The sequence below is a fragment of the Salminus brasiliensis genome, chromosome 8 (assembly GCF_030463535.1).
Source record: "Salminus brasiliensis chromosome 8, fSalBra1.hap2, whole genome shotgun sequence".
NCBI classification, from domain to species: Eukaryota; Metazoa; Chordata; class Actinopteri; order Characiformes; family Bryconidae; genus Salminus; species Salminus brasiliensis.
Window position 1 is genome coordinate 17,237,586 of NC_132885.1, and position 17,860 is coordinate 17,255,445.

A 17,860-nucleotide genomic window follows, 5' to 3' on the forward strand; every position below is an offset into this window, starting at 1 on the left:
AGTGGAAGAGGTTTCTGCCTTACATAGGTGCTTACTGGGAAAATGCCCAGCTCGTCTTGCAGGTCCTCCACTTCCTTGATCAGTGTGGCCGGACTCTTGTTGCTGGGGGTGTGCCAGGCACCTGCCTCTGTGCCACGGCCAGGCTTGCAGGGCAGAACGCTGTTAGCAAACTGGCGACACAGCGGGCAGGTGAATTCCCCCTTATCGACTGAGAAACCCTGTAGCACCTGGTCATTCTGACCCAGACAGAAACAAAAGAAGATCTGAGAACCAAGAACACTTGTAGAAGAATATATTTTGCAGAAAAGTAAAACACACACCCACACACCCACACTATACTCCTTGGTGTTTTTACCTACCTAGCTACACAAGACAATCACCTGATCTTTACCCCTTCAAAAGACTTCTGCAGTTTACTTATTCCTTAAATATATGTATTTCCTTGTTCATGACTCATCTGTTCTCATTCAGCTAGATACTGGTCACTCCAGGGACTCACAGAGAGTACCTGTATCAATCACTTTCTATTTCCTGTTGTCAGTCTTCACTCTGTCTGCTCACATTAAACATTATTAAAGCAGAGAGTGATGTCGTATTGTCCCCATTATCATACATGTCATCCGAGTGAGTGATGGAGAGAGCACCTCTGAAATATCAATTTGAGACACGTCACTATGATGGATGAACTACTAATGGCGTGCCAGGATTTTGAGAAGGCCTGGCATCTTCATACATACTCACTCTCCCCCTCAAATGAATAGCACATGTAGTACTGGACCCGGACCCTTTCTGTTGTTGTTGTTCTTGATTCAACTGGATGCTGCACACGTGTAAAATGATGTTTTAATTTGCATGTCCATCTCTACTGCGAGAAAACCAATAGGATGCTCTTATAGGGTTGATTGACTTATTAGAGGACAACCTACACCCAATAGAGCCAAGGTCTCCCACATTGGGGCCATTTACCCTATATAGCCTCCACTGCTCCTTAATATACCAAACAACGGACTATGCCAAACCTAATGATGTGACCAGATGGGATTTGTTCTAATTCACCCTCCCCATCCTCACAACCTGCTTTGCTCACATGTTTATGGTTCTCATATTCTATGGACCTGAATAAGTGCTTTCTGTTCATATGTTAAAGGTTAACATGGCAATGTACATATTTTCAGGTTCATTATGATGGAAGTAAGCTCAAAATAGAATTCAGCATTTTTAATACTTTCTCATGATTTTAACAGACTGGTGAGGCGAAGAGCAACAAAAATAGCAATTCACAGATGTTTTTACTGATAAAACATCTGCCTTTTATTGTCCACTTGGATGCCTCAAGATGCCTTGTTTGGATCAGTGACCGTGGTGTTCACAAAACATGATATATGAAAGACAGTATGAATGCAGTATTACAATTTGTATTGAAATTGTTACACCCTTAGATGTTACTGTTAAAGAACCATCTGAATAGCTGTCCAGTTCTTAAGGTTATAGGGGATTTCATTTCAAAATGTGAAATGAAAGCGGACCATCTGTGTTTTCACTACAGATTACAGAGTTATGCTACCTATTTATCTTCACACAGCACTGCATATTACTAGACATGTCTGTGTATTCCAGGCAGTAGGCACAAACATAAGCCAAATCTGATAAATCATATTCACTTGTTAAACAAGCAGCATGCACACCATTTCTGAGAAATCAAAACCTCCTGGTGGAAAAAGAATCACCTAATCATCGCTCGTAAGACAGCAACCGCCTATTCCGATGCCAAGTATCCTCAGGGCAGTTTTAGAAAATGATGAATTGAAGTGTAAAGTGTTCATGACAGGGATGGTATGCAATGGTGAATACTGAGTGTGGTCAATGGCAGCCATGCCAAGCTCTGCTGCAGACCTGAGCCTATTAGTGCACACTGTAGGTCTGAAAAAGCACTCAAGTTATTATATTCTCCAACTAGCCAATTAAACTCCATCAAGTCAATTAGGTGATTAGACAAGTGATGTTCGTACAAGCTATAATGCATAAAATGACAACTTAAGGTTAACTCAAGCTCTTGCCTATTGCACTACTCTACACCATGTTGCCCCACACATCATTCCTACTACTGATTCTTCCCCATCTCCCCGGAAGAATGTGAAGAATTGACATTAAGAACAAAAGTCAATAAAGCTTTTAACTTTCTTACCCGTAGAGATTCCATGTAGGACTTGTGGCAGTCTATATGTAGTGTGTGACCACATGTTTGTACATACACGCCACCATCCCAGCCAATGGAGACAGCCTGCAGACAGGAACTCTGGGAAGAGGGGTAAAACACAGTGAGAATTTACCACTGAGGGGCTTCACAGACAAAAGCACCAATTTAAATGGGGTCCTTGGGTAATTTTCTTTCATGGGAGCTCAGTGATTTTGTTTTTATTTTTAATAAACTGTTGTTGGAACTTCCCAAACTGGAATAAGCCAGTGTCTCTTCAGTTTCTCCAGTGTGTCTTTGACCATTATAATTCAGCCTGCTTAGACCCCTGCTTAGAGATGTTGTGAATGGAGCATATAACCCCCCCCCACACCCCAATCACCCGAGGCAAATATTTTGGTTTTGTAATATTGTAGTGTGACCGTTTCTGTTTACAAATAAGACAGCAATAATAATTTAAAATATTAAGCTGAGAAAAAAAAGACAAGACAAAACATTTTATTATTTTGCACTGCTATACTTGATATGTTCTTTAATTTAAGCAAATGAGTTTTCATTCAGGAATTAAAGAGAGCATATATAGACAGCACTGGAAGAAAAAAAACCCCAATAAAACATGTGAAAGAACTGATCCCAACCAGAGCTGCATTAGAATGAGGAAGAGAAAAATGAGCAAATTACACTCATTTTATTCAGTTTCTCTGCAGGAGCTGGGCACTGCCGAGTTGAACCACACTCAGAGGATTCAGCTCAGCAGGCTAGATGCATTTAGAATTGAGAGAGGAGCACAGGCGACAGGAGACCAGCATCTAATACACAGCTCTCATTGCAAAAGACAGCATGTGAGAGACATACATTCTCTCTCATGCGTGCGCAGACACACATGCAAGCGAGAAAGCAAGAGAAAAGCACAAAACCAAAAGCCTTAATATGTCAGCAGTATCATCAGCCAGGCCCATGCATAAAAGGTCATATGGCAAGGCATCTACAGTTGGAAAAGAGGCTGGTATATCAACACATTTTCTAGAGGCTGTCTATACTTCAGGTCATTCTGAATGAAGTGCACACATCTCCTCCATGCGACAGTGCGCCCTTGGACAGAATCAGGCACTTCAGAGTCAGACACTTACATCTTTAAAGTAGCGCTGCATAAGTGCTAGTCTAACGTCGTTAGTCGCACCGCATGTGTCCTCGGGGAAGATCCGCTCCTCGTCACTGGTAGGGAGCCGCTTCGCCTCATCACTACGGCAACGGTGCCCTAGCACTGAAACACACACACACACACACACACACACACACACACACACACACACTTCATGAATGACAATGGTATGCTAATTAACTTCCATAATTTCTATTTATGGAACACTGCATATCATTTGCATACTGTAATGAAGTACCATGTCAATGTCAAAACCATAACACCCATCAAGCTGTGTGAACAGCAGGAATGTTTTCACAGATGTTTGTCCTTCTAAATCTCAATGTAAACCAAGGAGTGATAAATTAACAGGTGGTATATATGTATACAAATAAATTAAGAATAAATAAAGAAATACTGTGGCTGATGAAGTCACCAGAATATTTATTGACGAGCCATCTCTACACTTTTCTATTGGAATAGACAGAGTGAAGATCAGGACACCCTCTTTTGACCTTGAGGCTTGAGGCTATAATACGTCACCCATGCATGGTAATTACTAATAAAACAAGCTATTTGTTTTCATGACACTGAGTGAGACTCTTATGTCCATTGCAGCATGGCAGAAATGACTCTACAGAAGCAGACGTCTGTTCAAGGATCAACACGTATGATGAATGAAGCAATTAAAACAGCAGCTAAGCGCCGTCATTTAATAAAAAAAAAAAAAAAAAAAAAAAAAAAAAAAAAAAAAAGGGGCGCAATGTGACCGGGCTCAGGTGCTGCAAATAAATAGGGCCATTTAATAGACAATATAACAGCACTGTCCTGTGCAGCAAAGGGATGTGTCATGCAGCAATAAGATATTATAGGCTGGCTATAAAATGCTCCACCTGTTGATAGAAACCTGTAAAGCCACAGGGTTCGCCTAAAGACTTGGCTTTTAAATGCATGAAGATAAGAAACACCAGAAAGGAGTTAAGCCTATATTGGACCTCACAGTACAAGCAATTCCTAAACATGGGCTGTCCTTATCATCAGGAGGTCTCCTAGTTAAATCCCTGGTGTTGCCTTAGCCATTTGTGGCTGGGAGTCCACATTATTGTCCTTACAGGTCGAGAGGAGGGGAAGGAAAAGAAAGAGATAAGAACCGAGCAGTTTAGCCTTCAAAGTCAGGAAACAACCCAAAACAGGGTTGCATGTTTGTGTATTTCACCTGATGATGCCTGTAGCAGTACCACCAGTCCAGTAGGCCTATCTTCAGTAGAGGGACCACTCTGACCGCATATGACACAATCATAGAGAACCTCAGAGTCCAGAGGCTCAGCAGAGCCTACGTCCATTGCAGCTTCTGCCTCAGGAGACTCTGCAAGAACACAGACAAAACAGTGATCAAAAAGAAGCCTGGATCATCACTTTTGTTCAGGATTATAAACTCTGAAGTGGAGGGTGAACATCTACACACTAAAATTACTAATTAAAAACTAATAAAGCAACTGAAATCAGCCGTGAAAAGGTCATCATCTTTTGTAGCTTTTGAGAAGAGTACACACTCAACTAAGACAATAAATGTGGGAAATGTAACACAAAAGAAGTTGTAGGGTTTTCTTTTTTAAGATTCTAAAATGCCACAGTGATAAAAAATGAGGGCAGGCAGTTGTGCGGCACTGCTGAAATGGTGTGGAAAATCCTGAGCAGCCACCAGTGGCCATAAAGGATTTGGGAGCACTCCAGCTATTGGAAATACAAGCTGCTGTTCATTTAGATCAATTGTGACTTGCCAGGAGCAAACAAGCAGCAAGAAACACAAGCGTGATGGCAGAAAAGAGAGAAAAAAAAAAAAAAGGGGGGGGGGGGTACAGGGGCTAAAATCGAATAATTGAACATGAGTTATGAGAGAGGTATACTGGCAAAACTTAATTAGCTATATAATGTGGATCCAAATTGCTTTTCTGCCCTCTCTTGGTGAAATTAACAGATTGTCGAGGTTTGGGCAGCCATGTGTAAAAAAACAAAAACATTAGAGGTAATGTGGTGTGAAAAGCTCCGTTATTCGGACTGTATCTGAGGTTATGTAATGCACTACTATTTGAGAAGGTCAGTCACAGATATGAGCATCAGATATAATTAACACACGCTCTTCTTGCAGCGAACAGTTCAATGCCTAACAGGTTGCAAATGATTGTAAAAGGATAGTGAAAAAATATTGGGAAAATATTCTAAACAAAGTTCCCACCATTAAGAGCGCTGCTGATCCAGAACATGTCAGTATCAAAGTATCGGAATTTCAATGATTTTTCAGCACTGCAATTTGGCAAACAATGAGCTTGCTGGTCAAAACACTTAATAAATCAATATATAGACACAGTGCCACTAAGAAGCATTTGACCCCCCTCCTGGTTTCCTGTGGCAAAAACTATTGCAACCAAACTGAAGATCTGATTTTTTTTATGTCACTGTGGACCTACTTTTGATTAAGTAAGTAAAGTAGGAATGTGCATTCTAGATCATTTTCTCAGCTCGGGTACTACAAGATCAGACAGTTAACCACACAGGGAAGAAATACAACATCTAAAAAAAGCAGATTTCAGATCACATTTTGTGGCTAATGGGGGCTCGTTGCCTTCTTCACACATCATTTTCTCAAAGCAGAGGTTTCTGCCTTAAAACATCTGCCTTTTTCTCCTGGACACCATTTCGGCCCAGACACATTACCCAATCATGAATGCCAAACCTAATCTGATGAGATCAAGAAAAGCAATTTCTTGGATGTTCATCTGGGTTCTTTTGTGATTTCCTACAGGAGTTGGCATCACGCTGTTGGAGGTAGGCTGGCCACTTCTGGGAAGATTCACCACTGTGCAAAGTTTTGTCCATTTGGAGATGGTGGTTCTTACTGTGCATCCAAAGCTTTAATAATGGCATTATAACTCTTTCCAGACTTTTATTTTTATTTTTTTATAAAGAAGCTCTCGCTCATTTCTTCTGGAATTTATTTCAATCAAGGCATAATGAGCTGCTTTCTAAGACATTTTCAGCCTACTTTAAATTGCTGGAAAGGTTTTATTTCAGCAATGTTTAGATTTAGACAGGGCTGGCAGTTAGCACGTTAATTAGTGTCTGTTTTTTTATTGGGATTAATGAAACTAAACAAACAAAATTTGATAACTGAGTAAAGTCATTACTTTTTCACCCATGGTCAGTTGGTGTAATAAATGAAATTATGTGAAACAATTAAGTGTAAAACGTATAAACAGAAGAAATCAAAAGCAAATACTTTTTAGAACAAAATCAATTATTTTAGTGGCTTAACTCGAAATCAGATACTTCAGATAAACAAATGTATGCTCCAAAGGGCCAACTGAGAATAGTGCAGTGAACTATAAATGACTAGACAAACTGCAGACTACTAAAACCAAAAACATCAATACCAGAGCCAGCACCTCTTACCGCATTATTAGCCTGTGGTAATTCACCTCTTCAAAGAACAGGCAGTTATAGGAGAGCTTTTCAGCAAATTAAAACCTTACATCTTGCAAGTTCCTGATGTTTCCCTTGATTATACTGTGAACACTGTTAAACCACACGAGGGTTAAAAACCCTGAGGTTTCATTTCTGTGAATACTGTTCAAACACCCTATGCATACTTAACCAGCACTTTCCACAAATCCAGTGACTGACACATTTCATAAGATTAATCACTTCAGAGAAATTAGTTCTAAATGTTAGTGTGTGTTCAATTCTGAGTAAATACAGGGCAGCAAATGTCAGTGTGTTTGGACTGATTTATTGCTTGAGGGAAAGGGGGAGAAAAAAATGGTTTGTTTGGAAGTCAATGTGACAGTGTTGGCCTAGAGCAATCTCCCACAATGTGCACACACTGAGTGCGTGTTGTGTAGATTGGGACAAATGTCAAATAGGCACGGTGATCACAGAGGACATCTGAAACCATTCTAATTCGGAAGGACCAACCACTGTGGAACCATGATGTTGACTGCATGAAACCCTCTTAATAGAACTCAGAGACTGCCACTGTACTTTACAGCCCAGAGGAACAGATTCCACTAAAGGCCCCACAGTATGAAATTATCATGTTTAAAAAAAAAAAAAAAAAATGCTCATATGTATAAAAATTTGTGATCATATATTGCAAGTAATTGCGATTATGTTTTTAAAAAAAAAAAATCTAATAAATAATTTAATCTTGTAAAGAACACTTTTGGTAACCTATTAATCTAAAGACGGGCTTATTAGACATTGTCAATATCAATGCACAGTACCAGATTTTCTTAATATTTTCAGAGTCATGTATTCTTTTACTTGCCTTACATCCCTAATGTGCAAGTTTTTAAATGTCTGAACATAAATGCAACTAAGGCACTTGCAATCAAAAATTCACTCGTTTTGTTTTGGTATTTTAGCATCCCAGAGCAAACAACACAATCACTGCTGCAGAGAGCAAGATTAAAGATTATTTGCACGTGTTCGCCTTGTTAAAATTCCACTACAAATATAAACATTCCTGATGACCTCTGATTTCAATCTGTTGGAGAAAAATGTTCAAAAATAATTCAACTGCTCATTTTTTATTCTGATATGCTGAACAACACATACACATGCACGTAGCAGGTCAATGTCAGAAAGGACATCAGTGATGGGACGCTGAAGGCAATATTTCAAACCAAATCTCAGTGCCAGCTGAACATTTGCCACTTCCCCTGACTGATGTGCAAACAGTAGGACAAATAATGTAAATAAATAAATCAATCAAATGCCATAATCTGATAATATAAGAGATATAAATGTGTATGTGTATGTGTCGTGTGTCCCTGAGGCTGGCACTGACAACCACTGGTCTAGTACATCGCAGGGAGCGAAAAGCAAATTACACCCTCATGAAAGGCTATAGATAGAACATACATTCATTTTAATACGCAATTAGAAGATACTACTGCAAATTTGCATATTATAATGTAAATGGCAGCTAACCATGTGTGGCATGACCTGATCTCCGCAGCCCTTGTATACTGAGCGTTCTTCATACAGCAACACCGTAACATTGACTTACAGCGAGTGCTTCCAAGTGATGAAAACCAACATTTTTCATCCCTTAACAACTGTGTATAGGCAGGTCCCTCTGTGTCCACTGGGCTGTTAGCACTCTGATCTGCTGTGCCCTCAGCCAATGCGGCACTTCCCTTGAGAAACACACGTTAACGAGGCCTGGGGATGTACAGTAGATGTCACCTTGCTACAGAGAGTGGGTCTCCCTCCTCCTCCTCCTCCTCCTCCTCCCTAAACCTCTGTCCTTCAAAGGCTTCCTACTAGTTTATGGTGTCCTTGAAACACTGACAGTGGGCAAGTGGGTTTGCAGTAAGTTACATGCCCGCAAGTCTCAAGGACAGAAGCAACATACTTTATCCTCCTTCAACAGCAACAAACCCACCAGCACAGCGACGTCTCTCAGAGCACAGTCTGTGTCAGTCAAACTGGATTAGAATACCATCAATGATTCCGATTACACTACAAATCAGAGGATGCTCCATGTCTCCATGTCATACTACTTGTCAGTGAAATTAACTCAATTACTCTTTGGTAACCAGGCTGATATTCCACCAGTCATCGATATGACACGGGAAAGCAAATAAAAAAAACCTCTGTAAGAAATTGCAGCAACTGCCTTCACTACAAGTCAACAGTATTACTCTGACAGACTCATAGTAACTGAATTACTATGCTTACCAACATCCATGGCTGTCTCCATGAAGCTTTTCTGCCTGGAGGCAAATTCAGCTAGTAGTTTCTGCTGTCTCTCCCTGGCCCTCTGCCGCCTGAGACAGTGGAGAGGAGAAGGAAGATGAGAATAATCCAGACAAACATCAGTTAAAACAAGGCACATATTTCAACAAGATATTTTTCAAGGGTGGCAATGGTAGATATCGACTCTCTTGAGGTTCTCTTATATGTCTTCCGAGTGGCCCTCCTGATAATCACCAGGCTTTATGAGGCTTTAATTCACCCTCCGATCAAATTCATTGATGTAGGAGGGTGCTTACGACCTTCTTATGAGAACATCTGCCAGTTCTGCTCATATCCTGGGATGAGAGAGGACCCAATTCCTGTAATATCCAGTTTTGGCGGCGCCCCTCTCCAGCGTAATATAGGCAGGCAGTAAAATAGAGAGCCTTAATAAGGGGACATAAACGAATGCAGACAGGAACGATACGCTTCGGTTACCTTCACTGACAGTCAGGGACAAACACACACACTACTGGGACGTGACACTGAAAAATATCCAGCATCCTCCAACACCATGTGCAAGCGTTGTTGCTATGGTAACTGCCAGCCACACAGTGTGTGTGTGTGCCTGTTTTGTCTCGACATGCGGGTGGTGTGTACCCCATAACAACGCATACTAATGGACGACTTATAGCCTGTTCCATCACAAAAAAATAAAAAGAGGCCATTTGAATCAACCTGTCTAAGACATGACTGAACAATGGGCCTCAGTCGCCAAAATCTTGCTAAAATTTTCTTCAATTCCAGGCCAGGGCCACTGCAGTACTGATAATGACTAATCACCCAAACAAGACCTGCTCTGTGGTGGTGCTTTGGAGTCCTGACCACTGAAGAACAGGGTGAAAATGATGGCCTACAGTCTGTTACTATAGAATTACAAAGTGCTCCTATATAGAAAGTGGAGCTGATAGAATGAGTGTATTACAATAGACAAGGGGTGGTATTTATGAAGTGGACGGTCAGCATATGCCAACACAGTAAGCTTTACTCTATAGTACTATTACTACAATGAGATCTTTATTAAGAAATTATCTAACGGTTGTTAAGTGTGCTTCCGTCAACCTAACAAACAAGTAAGCCAAAAAAAACACACACCACACAACAACTCCTTTCACCCACCTCTCCTCCTTATCCATGCTCTTCTTGTCTCCTGGACTGTTCTTCTTGGGAGGCACAGGTGGACACACTCGTCCACAGATCTCCTGCAGGCAACGCTTGCTGTGTCTGCTTCGAGACGCTGCTTTAGCCAGGATTCTCTCGATGGCTGTGATGCCATCTCCATGTGCGTGACGTGCCGGGTCAGCCTCCTCCAGCCAGCTCGGTGAAAGAGAATTCTGCTTGGCGGAAAGTTTCTGGTGCAGTTTGACTAATAGGGACAGCATGCTCTCCCTGATCTCCAGGATCTCTGTGACCAGCTGCGGAGGAGAGCCAGGAGGGTGCCAGCGGGACGAGGACTTGGGGCGAACAGCCTGGTTAGCTTCGTGGTTACTACGGTTTATGATCTCCTGGAACTTTCTCCTGCGCTCCGCCACCAGGCTGAACAGCTGAGCCTCACGCAAGTTCTGAGGGAAAGGGAGCGAGAAAGAGAGACTGCATGAGTAAGTGACGGAGTGTAGCTTTAGGCACTCAGAACACAGCAAGATATCTGTTAATGGCAAACAGCACTTCCATAAGACCATTTTTTTATAGTGTATCCTTCACACGGTCTGTGTGTCTTCTGTCCTTGTGGTTAACACAGTTCTATTAACTGCAAACTCGTAAAATGCAAAAGGTCCTTTCTAAATGCCAAGTATAGAAAAACTTCAAATAAATGATCTTACAGCAGAATTTGATAGCTGTCAAGTATGTACAGAAATATGCTAATGTGCTATAAAGAGGAAGAATGCTGACTGCTGGTCAGAGCGTTTAAATAAATAAGTCATAACTGCCTCAGGAACATAGCCATCAATCTCACATGCAGTCTTTAAAATGAAACGATTTAATAAAATAAAATAAAAAAGTAAACTGTTTACCCAATGTTAAAACATTTAATTAGTTTGTCACACTGCAAAGGCATAGTCCACACAGGCACTGAAAATCTTGCGGTTTACACAACACACAGAGACACACTTCATAAACTAGTAAGAAAGACACATTTTACATGACAAGTGCTCCAGCTCTTGCATACCAACAGAGACAATGTAATAAACAACATGCAGGTTTATTACACTTTTTTAGGTCCTTCAAGGTACACAGATAACCAGTCGCAAAAGGAGGAGGGGAAAATAAATAAATAAATGAATAAATAAAAACAAAAAAAACACCGGATTTGTCCTGGGTAAAAACGTGAGCACGTCAGGGAATGCTCAAAGTCGGCACCCAGATCAATTTAAGACTGCACTCATCTCAACAAACACTTCATTCCCAATCAAAGCTGGTTCAGGTTCAGTCATACTACAAACACCTCCAAACAGCCAAATCATTCCCAAACCCCAGGCCAGCTACCTCTCTCCAATTCCCTGTCAGCCTTCTGGAGCTCTGTGGAGTGAAGGTGGGCAACACCACAAAACATACTTAAAACAGGTTAGAGAGATTGCTCTAGAATCTATACAGCAAAGACCCTTCAAAGATCACAGTTCTGTATGGCAAAATATAACCTAAGGCAAAACCTAAAACCTAAAGTCCCTTTAGCTGAAACTTAAAGAAATACTCCAGCATTCAAATGGACTCATCTAGAACATTTCCCCCAAATGTATCATCGGGACAATAATGATTTAATTATGACCTGCAATGGAAAACTGTGCTGTGAGCCTCATTAATAAGAAAATCCATCAAAACAAAAGCAGGGCAAGAAAACATGTCAATTCCATGTCCCCCAAAACTGTTTTGCAACGCTCCCAAAATTTCCATGCAGTCCAGCACATTAACTAAAGCCAACCTAAAAGCTGTGAAGCATTAAAACGCACTGGTGTGGATACTCAAACTCACCACGTGAGGAAGCCATAACCCAGGGAAGCAAGTGAGTACCATGCAGCCATCCTCTTACTATCACTTCAACTAGCTAACCACACACACACACACACACACACACACACACACACACACACACACACACACACACACACACACACACACACACACACACACACACACACAACTAAAAGGACAGCAACGCTAGCCAGTACGACTCGGAAGTTGTCACTTACATTTTTTTTTTAAACAGGTTTCATTACAGAGCCAAAACCAACAGGGTTGTAAATAATAAATAGGCTGCTATAACTGCAACTGGAAATAACATGGACAAAAGTATTGGGACAACTACAGGAGCTTTTATGATACTTCATTTTAAATCATTTTTAAGAAAGAAGTTGTACTCTGCAGTTTCAGCCAGCCTCAGCACTCGACGACCAAGCTCCATAATCTTGCGTGGTCTTGAAAGTTGAAAAGCAGAAGCGTTGAGGAATTACAGCAATAATATCACCCATTCGTTCACTAATGTTTGTAAAGGCAGACTGCATGGCTAGGTGCTCGATTTAACACACCTATGGCAACGGGACTGAACAAAACACTTGAATTCCCACTTGTGTCCCAATATTTTTGTCTATGGAGTGTACTTAATATTCAAAGTCAAACTTTAAAATACTGAACAAATGCATTCTATGGCACCTACAAACCATTGCATTGGTATTCACTTCTATGCCAGTATATGTTCAACCCCTACCAAGTACACAGAAATGCTTTAAAGTTATTGTGCGTGGTGTTTAACAGCATGTTACAAAAGAAATCAGGTTAAAATGCTGGGGTATTCCTTTAAGCAAAACTGCTATTTTGCATAAAAGAAACATGCAGACATCTGGCACAGCTCACGTTGCCTAACTGACCTGTCCAAAGCTGGAGGTCTCAGCACTGGTGCTTGGAGGGGTCTCTCTCTCACGCTCTCTCTCTCGCTCCCGCTTCCTCTCCACCTCGGGAGCAGTCTCAGGCACTCGTACCCGCACAAAATTAATGACATGGTGCAGATTGGAGAGCAGACTGGTGCCAGGGAACCAACTGTCGTGGCAGTGCTCCTCAATACATGGCTCCTACAGCAGGAGACACAAGAAGACTGAGAACAGAAATATTCTCTCTGAAAAAGGAAACAGCAGCACACGCTCTTGTCCACCTTTTCTTCTTCTTCTGTTTTTTTGGAAGGTGATTTAAAATAAATAAATTAAAAATTAAAAATCACATGAACACCATTACTTCATATCAAGACATTGACTAAGTACATATCCAATAGCATGTTTACCATTAGCCTCATGCTGAGGTTGCTTAATACAGTTATTGATCTTAAAAATAGACAAAAATAATGCAGAGAATGTCACAGCTTTGGGGAAAATCATGGACTATAGCCTCAGACGCTATACTCACCTGAGGTTTATTATTTACATATTAATCCTAAAGCAGATTATTATTATTACAATTATTAATACCAATCATTTGGTTTAGTATATCTTGTGGAGTTCCACGCGGCTTGATTTTGGGGCCGTAATTACCAGATGTAGTTAGGAGGGTGACGAAGTGTGTGCTTACAGACAGGGTTATAGGGGTTACAGTGGCACTTGATTTCGTCAGTGACGTTCACATGGTCTTTAAGCGTTTTTTAAGAGTTTTATTTGAAGTATTTGGTGCTTAGTAAACGAAATGCCATTGCTTGTTTGCAGCCACATACCGGTTTTATAAGGGTCTGTTTTTGTTGGATAAGACAATTGTCTGCTCCTACAGGAATAGGCTACTTATCTAAAATGAATCTGTACAGAACGTGGCTATGATGGCTCTCCAAAACATTTTGTACTCTAAGCTCAGGGATAAGCCTGAGCAGAACAAAGCTTTTACAAAACGCAAACTATAGTAGAAGATTCTCTCACCTCATCCTCTTTGTCCTCCTGCATGTGATTGTCCAGGCCCAGCTCAACCAAATACAGCACCATACATAGCACATGCTCTGACATGTTCTGATGATCCATCCAGATCTGAATAACCAGATAAATCCAATACAGTGACTAAACAAGGCCATGACTGCTTTGTGTGTAAAAAGATAAAGTTCATTTCCAGCAACACCCCCAAATATTAATAGAATAATTTAACATGTGATTAAACTATGCTGAATGATTGTGTGCCCTAAAGGAAAGCAGAGAGCACAGAGGTGGAATACCTTGTAGAGCAGGGTAAAAATGACTATGTGCAGGGTTTTGCAGTGGAGCAGGCGCACAAGGCCTCTGTAGCATGGGTGCAGGGGAGTCCTCTCTTTATATGGAGGCCAGGGGTTACCAGTGTGAATACCGGACTGCTTCAAACTACATGACACAGAAGAAACAGTAAATTATATCTTTAACTATAAATAGAAATGTTATAGTAATAATATAGTAATTTAGAATGGTCTGATGAGAGTCAGGATTTTTCACAACAGTAGTGACCGTAACCTGAAAAAACCCATTACATCTGTAAAAGCTTCCCTCACAAAATAGTGAGTAAAATATTTTTTTTACAACAAAGCTCCTAAAGCTTAAAGATTCAAAAAACATGTGAAGTGGAAAAATAGGAGGTATTTAAAGGAAAAGCAAAACACATTTTGGAATTACCAGTATTACACATATTGTCCTCAGACAGTATTTGAATGGCAAGGCCAATGTGTTTTTTTTTTTTTGCTATACCCTGAAGACATAATAAAAAAAAATAAAAGAAAAACTCCAACAGAGTAAAATGCATCCTAATCCATTGTTCAATGAAGAATTTGAGAGCAGAAATACAGACTGAAGAACACAAGATGAAACACGCTCATTTACAAGAACCAGGAAGTCAGACTGGAATTTGCAATGAAATACAGAAATAAGCCACAAACGTTCTAGTATAAAGCCACTGATGAGACTGAAGATTAACCTCTACCAAACTGATGAAAAGGCCAAACTACGGAGGAAAAAGAAGGACCTGCTTATGCAATTTATTCAAGAGATAACTGCTCATCAGTCAAGCACAGTGGAGGTAGAATCATAGCTTGGGACTGCATGGCTGCTTCTGGAACAGGCTTTCAAATATTTATTGGACAATTTAACTCCTAAATGGTCACATCAGAATAAGTTTAGAAGTCTACCAAATTTACAAAGAAATGAATCCAAAGTAAACCAGGAGGAGCCTGTTTGGGACAATGACCCAAAACATGCTGCCAACATAAGGATTTCATGGAAGATAAAAGTGAAATGTTCTAAACTGGCCAAGTCAATCAATACAACTCAGCCTTATTGAGCATGCTGAAGAAGAGAGCAGTAACACCAACCACCTTCCATGCCCAAAAACAAATAACAACTGAAAATAGCTACAGTAAAAGGCAGGACCAGCATCACAAAAGAAAATGCTCTATTAGTGTTGTATTCAGTGGATACATGGACCTCTCTTATCCCAATGGGTTAGAAAAGTAACTGTACACAATATAAAAACTACATTCAAAACATCTCAACAGAGCTGTAGAAAAGTTTAAAGCAGCCACAGATTCTATTTTTGCAGAAAGAGGGGGAGGTGGGATATGAAATATTTTGTTCTTTTGACAGGCAATCTATCATTCTGCAGCACACAGAGGGAGGCTCGGGCTAACATTACAAACTGACAAAAGACATCATACAGCATGTTTCACTAAACAGCATCAACGTAGTTTCTTATGTTTTGTTCATTACATGTCATTCCTTTTTTTCCTCTTTCAAGCATTTCAAAAGTGTGTGTGTGTGTGTGTGTGTGTGTGTGTGTGTGTAAAAAGAAAGGAATAAGAAACAATAATAACTAGAGGCTGTGTGCAGGTTAATGTTTAGCCTTTTTAACTTGAGGTTTGAGTGTCTGAAGGTGTTAACCATCTCAAATCTTCTTAAACTCTGCAAACTGATTTTCTCTGCAGTGGGTTAGGGGAGAGAAAATAAATAAATAAATACATACATACTAGTTGCACATAGCAGGATGTTGCAGTGCATCCAATCATGCTGAGATCTACAGGAAATTAACCTCGCCCTATCTGCTCAACCTAGACCTTCACATTTGTCTTCAGGAGGCACCAAACGAAAGTTCAATACAGCAGGGTTTTCCCCCAGTCTATTAGACTTTAGACTTGATCTATTGATCGCTCCTGCCATGGCTTTAATTGGAGGGGGCCGTATCAGTCGGCAACCCTTATGTGCACACCTTTTCAAGGGCAGGAAAGTGGAGTGACCCTGGACTTTTAAAGCCACAAACACATCCCCTTACCAATTCCTTAAATGAAAAACACAGACACCTTCAGATTCAGGGTGAACACGTAGCGGGAGAGCACATGAGAAAACCAATTTTTGTTTCCTGCCACAGAAAGTCATTTCCACTTAAATTCAGGGGTTACGTTTGCACAACTCTCACTGTAAAGCAAGGCTGCATTTTTTTTTTTTTTTTAAAGCAGTGGCTATATATGACCTTCCTGAACTGACATCAACAGTAATTTACCTCCAACAATACATCTAAAAATCATATGGAAAAAAAGAAGAGTGGTACAAAAGCCATAAGCTAATAAATGGTTTGATACCAGAGGATGAGTAACCGAAAGAGAATCATTTATGAAGACCAAAAGAGGTGGTGATCTTACAATGCAGAGTATCGGTCCATCGCAGACTGAACGTCTCGCCGGTACACAGTGCGCAAGATCACCATGATGGGGTCAAACTCCTTCTCCCACACCTCCGCTGCAGGGTCACATGAACAACACCATGAATCCTACAGAGCTAAAGAAACTAAAACATCCCTAAGAACACATTTTTCAGTCACACTTGAAAAGTCACTCATGTGGAGAGATATGGAAAACTGGTCTAGACATGAATGGAAAGAATTAATGTCTACTGTTTAGCCCATCTCTAACTTTTCTCTTTATGTAATATGCAAAATAGAAACAAAATGGTTGAATTGAGTTAATGACACTGATACACACACACACACACACACACACACACACAATTAAGAACAGTGTACGTTGTGGGCCCTTATATAGGATAACCACAATGTGATGCACCTTTCAAGGAAGGGTCTAAACAGTCACAGAAATTTCAGCTGTAGCACAACACTGCCATCATGGGGTGGAGAACAGTAAGGCACTTTAAATTGTAAATGTCTCAAAACAACAAAGTCATGACTAAGCAAAATTAATGAGAATGCTTTTTAATTGCCGTTCTTCTTTTGACTTTCTTTAGGATATGTTTCTTACTGATCTTTTTAAACATGTAAGGAATAATTTGGTTAAACTCAATATGTGAACAGTCCAAATTCCTAAGGGTGGAAAAGCATTCCAAAAGGTGAGAAATTTAATCTCAAAAAGCATTTGTAACCATTTACGTTTGTAACTACAGTAAGCAAGGGCTATTTTTTATTGCTTTTTGGCCTATTGATTTTGAGACAGAGAGGCAACTCACCTTTAGGCGTGTACATGCCCTGCTGCATGGAGCCCCCTGGCTCAAACACGGGAGCTTTAAAATCCGCCACACCGGACAGCATCTCCTCAAAGCTACAGCTGCCAGGAACAATCCCACTCTTAGGATTCGGGTTCTCTGGAATCTAGAACAGTTGTCAAGGAGTAGTATAAACAATATCCCATATATTTATATATCCATACCCATATACCCAATACACCCATCAGCCATAACCTTTCACGTCATCAGTGAGTGGTGTGAAAACACTGATTTTCTTTATCTACAGTGGCATCTGTCAAG

At 40.5% G+C, this 17,860-nt stretch overlaps 1 protein-coding gene across 3 annotated transcripts in view; it reads right to left on the minus strand.

Moving 5' to 3' along the window:
• Window positions 1–17,860, minus strand: part of ubr3 (ubiquitin protein ligase E3 component n-recognin 3) — a 49,239-nt gene that overhangs the window by 20,879 nt on the left and 10,500 nt on the right. For 2 of the 3 annotated variants that reach the window (XM_072685870.1, XM_072685872.1), the window contains exons 18-28: window positions 17,564–17,705; window positions 16,747–16,843; window positions 14,308–14,449; window positions 14,021–14,125; window positions 12,995–13,195; window positions 10,254–10,696; window positions 9,078–9,166; window positions 4,552–4,701; window positions 3,325–3,458; window positions 2,186–2,296; window positions 24–236 (exon numbers count right to left, since the gene is read on the minus strand). In XM_072685870.1, the coding sequence (XP_072541971.1) occupies window positions 24–236; window positions 2,186–2,296; window positions 3,325–3,458; window positions 4,552–4,701; window positions 9,078–9,166; window positions 10,254–10,696; window positions 12,995–13,195; window positions 14,021–14,125; window positions 14,308–14,449; window positions 16,747–16,843; window positions 17,564–17,705 (1,827 nt within the window). The remainder of the gene's footprint in view (window positions 1–23; window positions 237–2,185; window positions 2,297–3,324; window positions 3,459–4,551; window positions 4,702–9,077; window positions 9,167–10,253; window positions 10,697–12,994; window positions 13,196–14,020; window positions 14,126–14,307; window positions 14,450–16,746; window positions 16,844–17,563; window positions 17,706–17,860) is intronic. The other variant, XM_072685871.1, reaches the window with a different exon arrangement.